At 34.6% G+C, this 11,651-nt stretch overlaps 1 protein-coding gene across 1 annotated transcript in view; it reads right to left on the bottom strand.

The window, feature by feature from the left end:
* Positions 1–11,651, bottom strand: part of LOC106472160 (cubilin-like) — a 46,705-nt gene that overhangs the window by 22,936 nt on the left and 12,118 nt on the right. The window contains exons 3-8 of the mRNA XM_013932792.2: positions 10,642–10,887; positions 9,223–9,339; positions 4,915–5,166; positions 3,871–4,173; positions 3,149–3,394; positions 694–1,062 (exon numbers count right to left, since the gene is read on the bottom strand). Of these exons, the coding sequence (XP_013788246.1) occupies positions 694–1,062; positions 3,149–3,394; positions 3,871–4,173; positions 4,915–5,166; positions 9,223–9,339; positions 10,642–10,887 (1,533 nt within the window). The remainder of the gene's footprint in view (positions 1–693; positions 1,063–3,148; positions 3,395–3,870; positions 4,174–4,914; positions 5,167–9,222; positions 9,340–10,641; positions 10,888–11,651) is intronic.

The following is an 11,651-nucleotide window of genomic DNA, read 5'->3' as shown; positions in this document are numbered from 1 at the left end:
TAACACGTGGCCCGATTTTAACGAAACTTGTTTTATTCTGTTTCTATTCTCATTTCATTATAAATATGGTACTGTTACAGAGAAGCAAACAAACAATCTCAGAGTTTTAGTAGCACATATATATATCAAGTTTAGCACGATTCACATTAAAACAAGTTTTTGATTTTCTACTAAAAGTTAAATTCTTTCCCTTTTATAAATACGCCCCCAGTGGCACAGCGGTGTGTCTGTAGACTTACTACGCTAGAAACCGGTTTCGATGCCCATGGTGGGCAAAGCATTGAGTAGCTTTGTGCTTAATTTCAAACAAACAATTTATAAATACAGTAGTATATGTTTGAAGTTTATCAAAATAAGTTATTAAAACACTACTTTTTACAATGTCTGCAGAATAAATATGTCGATGCGAAGTATTAGTTTAGCTTTAAACACAACGTTCAGTGAAGCTGTGAATTAAACGATCGGGCCACTGTAACTTTTGTAAAACCAAACAGACTGGACTGAAGATTTTGATCTTTAGAAAGTAAATAATAGAAATATATACGTATATAGCATTCTAGTTATTTCGTACTATAATTAACCCATTTAATCTACTTCAACACTTACAAAAAACAAAATCATTACCTATGATGAACTCTAAGTAAACTTATGATTACACTTTGATTATTTACATTTTAAAGTGAACATACTTACGAATAAAACCTCTGTCAATGTTTCCACAAAACGAGTTTTTATAAATTTGAAGGTAATCATACTGACAGTTGACTTCATCTTGAAGGGAGAAGTCTAGAAACTGGAGTTCCAAGAAGCAGATATTATTGCTAAACCTATTAATAGTGTAAGAACAATCTAACGTGTTTCCATAGTTCTCAGGGTAGTTTGGAGAAGTTAAATCGAACACCTGGTCACTGAATTCACGGTGACAGTGATGACCAGATATTGGTGTATCGGTTCGAGAAGCACATTCCTTTTGGTGAACCTGAATCAAAAATCCAGGTCTGGGGTTCGCTCCGTCTGAATGAAATCGAAGAATCTTCTCGTTTGTTTCAAAATGTAGGTTCCCTGTAAGATTAAAAGTAATTAATAAATTGACCTTGAGATATGAACCTTCGTAATAACAAAATCGCTCGTTTTAAAGCCAAATTTATTAAAAGGAAAGCCAGTTAAAGAAAATAAAAATAAAATAAAGATTCGACATTTGTTACATATCGGCATGAAAGTGTACATTTTAATTATTTAAAAATAAAATTATTGAAGTCAAAAATGAATTATCCCTCTGGATCATAGGTAAATTTACCGATTTACAACGGTTAAATCCGGGATTTGATTCCCAGTGGAATCATAGCCCACTGTGTAGCTTTGCGCTAAAGTAAACAACAACAACAGCAAAACGAATGATGAACACATCGCAAGCTTATACATTGAATTATGCAATTTAGACATTTTTGTTGTTGTTGTTATACACGGCGAAACATATTTTTACTATGAATATCATAACATCAGTGAAAATAATAATAATTACAGCACTTAAACACCACGATAACGTAATACGTTTATGTTTGGTCTTCGGTTAGCGTCACTGAAGCGTACACTAATCATCTTTGAATTTCAATTCTTGAGTGATAAGATTCAGATATAATTACAAAACCAGTATTAAATGGATTGGTTTGTTTGTTTGTTTGAAATTAAGCACAAAGCTACACATTGGGCTATCTGTGCTCTGCCCACCACGGGTATCGAAACCCGGATTCTAGTGTTGTAAGTCCGCAGACATACCACTGTGCCACTAGGGGGCTAAATGGATTGAAGAGAGATTTACGTGCAGCTGTTAATCAGTATCGAGTTCAACTACTTTTTAGGGCATTCTAGCGTAAAATATCTTTTTAACTGACTACAATCCGATCCGTGTTGGTTCCGAAAAAACGTATCTTTATAACACTTTCGCGAAGAACATATATCCCCAAAATTTCAATAAAAGTCAGGAACACAGTTTAGTATGTGTGTGTAGACTTAAGAATGTTGGTAAAATATGCTAACTAAGGTCAGGGCTCACCATAGGACCTTAATGTTGACCCATTTTTACTGGGACAGATTGAACCCCCACCCCCACACACACACCTCCTAAGCCACTGTAGGTACAATATATATATTCATTATATACAAATGTCGGTCAAATGGATTCACATGAATGTCATTTATGTTCATATACTTATGAACGTTAGTAAACTGTTTCATATGAAGATAGTGTACATTTATACAATTGTGAATGAAGGGAAAATATCTTTAGTTGGAAAAAAAAAAAGCTACTGATACGAAGTACGATTTGAAGACAACGCGGAGTTTAATCTGAGGGTAGAAGGACCTGAGTAACTTGATGAGTTGGGTTTTAACAATAATACTGTGTGTTCCAAGGTGAGGAACAACAAGTGTTAGAGGGAATTTGGAACATGTTTGGATATTAATTACGAATGTTAATGAAAATGTTTAAAACGAGTGCGGTAAGTTTTTATAACTCTCTGTAAATGTCTTGTTGCGCCTGTCCTGCTGTATGGTTGCGAAACGTGGCAGATGTACAGAAAAGACGAAAACAAATGTATTCCATTACATGTGAACAACTGCATCGAATATTGATATTATTATGAAAGGATAAAGTATCAAACATCGAGGCGCTGAAGTGTACAGAAGAATGTGGCCTGATTTTGATTTAGTCAAACAAAGAAGATTGAGATGGATGAGTCACATCATAAATATAGATGACACAAGAATTGTGAAGCAAGTGATGAATTGAAAGGTGGAAGTAGAAAGGGAGGACGACCACAGCTCACGTGCAACAAATGCATTGAAAAAGACATCAGCGAAAAAACTATCAGATGGAAAGAAATGGAAAAGATGGCGCTGGAAGGAAGAAAGTATCGTCAATGGACGGCCCAACATGTCAGGAGACACAGAATGGAGTAAGTGCTAAATAAGTAATATTTTTATAAACTTAACAAAGAATGCTGGTCAATATTTTCAATACGTACAATATATTTTCATATACTTACATATATGGGTAAAATGATTTCAAATGAATATAATGTGTATTTATATACTTAAAAATACTGGTTACATTATTTTAAATGAATGTTATACGCGTCCATGTACTTACTAACAAGATCAGCAGGTAAAGACCCACAGAATCGTTCTTCGTCTACCTCGAGGTAATCGTACTCACAATTCTGGCTAGACTCCACTTCAAAAGATATAAAAATCAACTGTAACCCACAGATGTTGCTCCGGCGTCTGATAACATACTGACAATCTAAGTTGTCCTCATAATTACTGGGAAAATTCTTACTCTGGATGACGAAGTCACGTTCACTGAAGACATGAACACAGTATCCAGGGGCTTTCTCTGGCAAGAATAAATATTGGTTGATTATTTGAATAAAACTAAATGTTTTTAAACAGAGTTGTTGTATCAAAAAATACCTCGAATATAATTGTTTACAATTCATATATTCCATACTATGAGATGCTAATGTTAATAAGAGGCTAAACTAAAGAAGAAAGTTTCCTAAAAATCTTGGACATTGAAAACATTCGTTTTCAAGGGTGATCCTAAAAATTAAAAACAGCTTGAAAGTTTAAGAGAACAAAGTTACACTTATTAGCAATATTTTATGATTTTCCGATATTAGCAATACCGACATAATTTTTTAACATTTTGTAATAGTTGATTTAGATTCTTCAATAATATTTTTGACTTTTCGGTAAAGTTTGACTTCGCTAAGAAAAACGTTTTAAACTTTGTTTTAGGTCATTGATTCCTTGGTTTATTTCATACATCATTTTGCCTTTTTTTTCACAGTGACATAGTTTGTTTCCTACCTTCGACAAAAGTTTGTGCTTCTTCACGCAAAAATGCTGATTTGGATGCTCTGGAAGGAAATGAAGAACCAAAGACTTCAAACTTTTTTAAAGGTTCTGAACTAACTCTTTTAATTGGCTGGGAGTAGTCAAGAGCCACTGATGGATCGTCTCTGCTGGGAAACTTTGGTAAAGAGCCAAGAGGAGTTAACATCCCTGAGCAATGGTTTTGTTGAAATCCAAGCCTGAAGCCTCGCTTAACAGAAACAGCGTCGGTCCGAAAAATCAGTGCCACGGTATCCCTTATGCCAAATGATATTGTTCCTACAAGGTAATATAATCTTGTAAATTTTAGTTGAAGCAACATTTCGACTATTCTTTTTACTTCTTTAAGCACAAAATCTTATTCCAGATTTGGATTTAGCCATCCTGTAAACCTATTAGTAAACAATTATCATGCCTGGGTGATCTTTCGTACATATTTAAGCACCCTTTATTACCCCTCCACTTTATTACCCCTGCCAAGTTTGGTCCTGCTAACTCCAAAGCTGTCGGACAAACAAACTCGCAAACGTGTAAGGTGAATCAATTGAAATAACTATTTTACGACCAGAAACTCTAGAAAAAAAGATGTAAAATTACAAAACTTACATTCTACATTGATTTGGTTTCGATGCCTTTTACGTTGGTGCCCTTAGTAACTATTGACATTTAACATGGTAATTTTCTTTAATTTTTTTGACCAGAGAGAATTATTAGTGTGAAAAACTAAAATGATGTACGGGGGAGAATGGTTTGGACTGACATCATGAAATATGGCTGGTGAGTTAAGCAGTAACAAAGGAAGAGTTAATGCAAAGTTTCATATGAAACGTAAGCAACAGGTTAACAGTAACCAAATCATTTTATTCTTCGTGTTGTACATTATAAAATATTATTTATGTCAGACCAGCCAATCTTGCATTTACAAAAAAAAATAAAGCTATAGCAAAAGAAAGTTTCAAAAAACGATTATATTCGTCATTTTTTAAAATAATTAAGCTTCAAGATCAATATCCAACTTACGTGATCGGCCTTGTAATGTGGTTCCACAAAACCGTTGTCCATCTACTTCAAGATAATCTCCAAAACAACCCGCGGTATAATCCAAATCAAAGTCGAGAAACCGGAGAGTTACTGTACAAAAGGTTCTATCGCGTTGTTTGATTTTATACATACAGATCAGATTGCTTCGATACTTCTTTGGGTGCCCTAAACTGTGAAGTTCTCCTGTTTCTGAATCTGTGTACACGTTACAGGAAGGAGGGGGGTAATAAACTATAAAACAGAAAAGATAGTTCCTCTGGTTGTAATAAAAATGCTAGATATATTTAAGAAAATACCCAAATCCTGAATACTATAAAACTTAAAAAACAATTTCCACTGGTTGTTATAAAAATTCTGGATGTATTCTCAATCCCTACAAATTTCTTGGAATAGTGGTTTCTCAATTTTGTGTCGCGTCAAGTTCCCAGGGTTGCGAGAGTTTCACCAAACGAAGAATAATTAAAAAAATAAAAACAAAAACGAAAAACTGTACAAAAAATATTGTATGTGGCGGCAGGGGTGTTACGCAAGGTAAATTGGTTAAGGTGTCGACAGTAAAAAAAGTTTAAAAATCACTGCCATGATGGCATGTAGTTAGAGAGTTAAAACAGACTTTCCAGATATTACTAAAAGAATTAATCTAAATAGCTGGTCTCATGAATTATCTTTTGATTAGGAAAAATAAAGTCGGAAAACAATATTCATAAACAATGGAAAGCATTCTCATTTCTTTAACTGACTTTCCTTCTTTCGTAGTTGTTTATAACAGAAATCTGCCCACATCTAATGATCAGGTATCAGATAAAGGAGCAACCATCATTCTATTTTGATGTTAATTTTATAAAAGTTTTTCTGTCATGGGTCCTCCAGTGAGACAGCGATAAGTTTATGGACTTACAACGCTAAAATATGGGGTTCGATTCACCGAGGTGAAAACAGCAGGTAGCCCAAAGTAGCTTTGCTCTATAACAAACAAACAGTTAAACTTCTGTCAAGAAATAATATTAACGGCTGTCAAAATAAAGAGGTTTGTTCTTCTTAATATTGTATATAGTGGTAATATTTAGTAAGTAGGTTGAATAATATGGGTGTTGGGTTAAGTATTCTTCTACAGTAGATGTCTGTGATTTGTTGGCGATAAATTCAAAAATAAACGAACAGCACGCACTCCACATACAACATATTCTTTACACTAAAGCAGCGTTTCCCAAACTATGTTCCACGGAACACTGGTGTTTCGTCCAAGATTGACAGGTGTTCCGTGAGAAATTCATGATTTTAAATTTTAATAAAATATTTAACACTTTTTGTTCGATCATAACTTATTATGAAATATGTTCCTATGTATTAGAATTAGATAATATCGATTTCGCATTGAAGAAGAATTATAGAAGATGCCATATCTATTCTACATAATATCTTAGTGGAGAGGTTTGTACCTAAAATATATTATAGGCAAATAAATGTAAAAATTCATTAATGTGTAATTTTATTAAACAAATAAATGAATGTTATACACATCTAGAGGGCACTGCGTGCACAACATACCCTCTACGTCGATATTTCAAGTGTCTAGTATTCCTTAAGCTTTTTCTCACCTGAAAAATGTTCCGTGGCCAAAAAAGTTTGGGAAACGCTGCACTAAAGAGATCATAGGCATATCATAAACACTATGTATAGTTCTCTTATTGTTGTCAAAGTCCACTTAGCCTATTCAATTGCTTTAGAATTTCAGTTGACAAGTCGAATACCTTTCTCTATTTCTATCGCACTAGTATTCCGTGTATAATTCACTTAAAATTATAGCGTGAATTACCATCTCTTCCAGTAATTGTCTAGTCCTCGTACTTCAGATATTGTCTGTTCCTTTTGTCAAAGTGCACTCAGGCTGGTTCAATTACTTTAGAACTCGCTTTGACAAAATAAATTATAACTCTTATCTATTTTAAAACTGTTAGTTTTTCTCTAACATATTAATCGTTAGGCCTATATTAACCGTTAGGCCTTTCACACATACGACAGTTAACTTTACGTTTAATTTTCCTTGGCTGAACTTCTACTTCCCGTGATTTTACTTTCTCGTCTGCTCTGTATGTCTGCTGTTCCCACTCGTCTCACACTATTTATATATTTATCACTGCTCGCCTTCTAGAAATCTCTATATCTTCGACATCAGTAAATTTCACGCGATGTTCGATAGCCTCAACATCAATAAATTATAAACACAACTTCCAATAATCGTCTGCTTTTAACTCTCTTATTTAGAAAAAACTAAACAATCATGAAATATTAACAATGTGTTATTATAACTTAAAACATTAAAACGTAACGTCAAGAAAATAACTAATCTGATGACAAGATACGGCATAAACTATTGTGTAATTGTAGCTTAAAACATTAAAAATCAGGAAAATAACTAATCTGATGACAAGATGCGGAATAAACCAATGTGTTATTGTAGCTTAAAACATTAAAAAGTAACATCAGGAAAATAACTAATCTGATTAATATTACAATTGATTTGGAATAAATTTCATCCTGGAATAAGGAACCTTTAAATAATTCCATTCATTTGACAATGATAATAATGTGATTAATCTCTTTTTAATGTACTGTTGGACAATTCCAAGTACTTGAAAATGATACCATTGTAATTATTGTTCTGGAGTAATGTATCTTTAAAGAATTTCAACGATAATCATTATAATTATAATTACTCACCCGGATTAAGGTACCTTTAAAGAGTTCTATTCCAACTGCATGATAATAATATTAGCAAGATACTCTCTCGATTAAGGAATGCAAAACATTTGAAAGTAGTAACAGTGTGATTATTCCTTCAGATTAAGGTAGTCTTAGATAAATCCAGTCGTGTAGGGATAATATTAGTGAATTAAATTCAGATAATGTGAGAACAAACTTAAGTAAATACCATTTATGAGAGAGTTTACAATATCCGGTTGTATCTAAAGGGCTAGCGCAAAGATTTAAGTAGAGAACCACAGGGCCAGGCATGGCTAGGTGGTTAGAACGCTCGACTCGCAATCTGAGGGTCGCGGGTTCGAATCCTCTTCCCACCAAACATGCTCGCCCTTTCAGCCGTGGGGGCGCTATAATGTGACGATCAATCCCAGTATTCGTTGGTAAAAGAGTATTCCAAGAGTTGGCGGTGGGTGGTGATGACTAGCTACCTTCCCTCTAGTCTTGCACTGCTAAATTAGGGAAGGTTAGCGCAGATAGCCCTCGTGTAGCTTTGCACGAAATTCAAAACAACGAAACAAACAAAGGGAACCACAACGTAAAATATATATATACGTCAGGTAAGACGCATTGTGATATTATATACTAAAGTTATTTTTTAAAAAATGGATATCTTTTAAAAATATTATGTTATAACCAGACAGCGTTATTTCAGACAGTTACTTATAGTAGGAAGATATTTTTAAACTCACTCAACAGGTGTTTTAGGTGCGTATTCATATCAGTGTAACATATGGAATAACTTATGGATTGGCTATATATATAGCGCTTGATAGTCAGAGTAAGTGATGATATAAGAAGCATTATAGGGTGGTGGCTACAATTAAGATCTTTACACCCATAACGTTGGTGATATTAATACAATGCTATTGCAATAACTGTATATTGAAAATTTTAAACGTGTGGAAAGTCAAGCCTTTTTTCCGCATTATACGTACTTAGATGTATGTATATTGGTTTAACACATTAGGTCAGGATGACAAAGAAAAGCACTCAAAACAGGAGAACAATCGTAGCAGCAAAGCTTGAATCCTCCGCTCGACACCAGGGGGTGTCTGTGGTGTGTTGCATCCCACCACACTAGTGTTTCACTGGACACCGAGAATATATAATGAATCCTCCGCTCGACACCAGGGGGTTTCTGTGGGGTGTTGCCCCTCACAACACTAGTGTTTCACTAGGCACCGAGAATATATAATGACTCCTCCGCTCGACACCAGGGGGTGTCTGTGGTGTGTTGCATCCCACCACACTAGTGTTTCACTAGGCACTGAGAATATATAATGAATCCTCCGCTCGACACCAGGGGGTTTCTGTGGGGTGTTGCCCCTCACCACACTAGTGTTTCACTAGGCACCGAGAAGATATAAAGTAGAGAAATTCTGATGTACCCTCTTCTGGAAAGTTTCTAGGTTAGATTTACAACGTTACTGGAAATGTTTAACCTGGAAAAAAAAACAGCTATAGTAAATCTGTATGATATCCTATTGTGAGATGTAAAAAGAGAAGAAAAATCGGTTAGCTTACCATTCCCAGGGTAACAGTCCTTGGTTTGTCTGACATGTATATTAAAACCCGATCTTGTTATCTGTGCATCGCTAATAAACTTAATATTCATTCTGTCTTCATTAAACATGAAAACCCCTGTAAATAAAGAAAAGCATTGTTTAGTTTCTAATCATCAAATGGATGAACAACAAACCTGTACCTGACTTATTTATATACTACTTGAAAAGTTCCAGTACCAACACAAGAATTTGTTTAACAAATGTATGTACATTAACAATATATTGATAAGGTTTACATTAAGGTGTTGACACGATCGAATACAGGAACGTTTGCTTGAGTTACGATAAATTCAAAACACTAGAAATGTCATCAGTTTCATTACAGAGAATTAAATATAGCTTGTAATTTAACTGCTGATGAAGAAAATAGAAAGTTTTACCCATATCTGTACTATTAACTTGAAAACCGCCTTATCACATTGATATGTTAAGATGTGAAAATTGGCTCACCCCATAAACTCCAAACCCGCCATGTTAAAAAGAGCACGAATATACAGTAAGGAAAAATCCAAACAGTATGAGTGGTGATGGGTGTAGATGTCGCTATATCTGAGTTCTAATAATGCGGTTTTCTCTTACGTATTCCAAAATTAATTAGGGTGATACAATGTTTCCGATTTCCAGGTTGTATTACAAAGTCTATGCTGCCCGTTTTGGAGTTCAGCTTTTTGGTAAAATAATATCATTAAATTATGATTAAGATGGGTATAAAATATGGTGGGTCAAGGCTGCAAAACTTAGAAGCGCATTACGATAAGTTCTTTGTTTGTTTGTTTGAAGGCATAGCTACATTGGGCTCTCTGCTGTGTCCACCGCGGGAATCGAACCCCAAATTTTAGCGTTGAAAGTCCGTTGTCCTATCAGGAGACATTAAGCTATTCATGTGTAATCACTCACGGAAGTGTTAAGGCAGATGTATTATATGGTGAATCAGGACAGCAACACTTACAAACACACACCATGGTTAACTTCTTCATTATATAACTTTCAGGTACGATTCACATTCAGTCCTATACTGAGTACAGTTATTCGTCTCGCTTCTGTTTGCCTTGCTGGTTTTGAAGATTTGTAAAATATTTGTGTCCTGTACCTTTACAATGAGTATATCATCATTCCCATTTTTTAAATAATAAACAATCTCTTTCCCCATCCCCCCCCCCCCAGTGGCATGGCGGTATGTCTGCGGACTTACAATGCTAGAAATCGGGTTTCGATACCCGTGGTGGGCAGAGCACAAATAGCCCACTGTGTAGCTTTTTGTTTAACTTCAAACAAACAAACTTAATATGCAATTTAATTTTACCGTCCAAGTAAAAAAAAAAGGGTAAAAAAAAGGCATTTTTCTAGAGCCTTAAGTTACAGTAAAAGAATGACTCACGAACTGCTTCCGAAGCGATGATGCCACATAGCTTTTGTCTGTCCACTTCTAAAAAATCATAAACACAGCCATCACTCGGTTCGATATCGAACTTCAAAAATTTTAGCTCCAGCCCACAGATGTCTCTGTTCGCTCGTTTGACTAGGTAATGACATTCTGTGAAAGTGTGATAACCACCAGGATAGTTTGGACTTCTTAAAAAGAAATTTTCTTCCACGAAAATACGGTCACACGATGAGAGTGGCTCTGTGAAAATCAGATTTTTACAGAAAATTAGCTGTAACAGATGATTAACTATAAACATATCACTTAAGACAACTCTTAAACAGGTATTACATATACAATAAACATACGTATACAGCTCTTAAACAGGTATTACATATACAATAAACATACGTATACAGCTCTTAAACAGGTATTACATATACAATAAACATACGTATACAGCTCTTGCACATATAATACGTATATATACAACTATTACATAGCACACACACACACCATTTTTTGGTTGCTCTAGAAATATTACGCCATCCCTTACCGAATTTTGAAAGTGTTTTATCAAACTTACAGACCTTTTATGTCGCATGCATTAATAAACTTTATTGATAAAACAAATGAAGTCTTACTTAATTTTCCCAAAAGAAACTACTACTAATATTTCTACGTTTTTGATTAAGATCAAATACGCAATTGATCATAACGGGAAGTAATCACTTCAATATTTCACACTGAAGTTGACAAAATTGTTGTGGAGAGAAGTTTTAAATTATAGGTGTTTATCTTAAAAAAAGTTCAAATCGATCTAAGCATTGCGTTGTATCTAATGCACTTGCCCCCCAGTAGCACAGCGGTATGTCTGCGGACTTACAACACTAAGTTTTAAATTATAGGTGTTTATCTTAAAAAAGTTCAAATCGATCTAAGCATTGCGTTGTATCTAATGCACTTGCCCCCCAGTAGCACAGCGGTATGTCTGCGGACTTACAACACTAAGTTTTAAATTATAG

The sequence above is a fragment of the Limulus polyphemus genome, unplaced genomic scaffold, assembly GCF_000517525.1.
Source record: "Limulus polyphemus unplaced genomic scaffold, Limulus_polyphemus-2.1.2 Scaffold118, whole genome shotgun sequence".
Taxonomy (NCBI): Eukaryota; Metazoa; Arthropoda; class Merostomata; order Xiphosura; family Limulidae; genus Limulus; species Limulus polyphemus.
The sequence above is the reverse complement of the archived record's forward strand: the minus strand, read 5'-3'. Positions and strand labels throughout refer to the sequence as shown.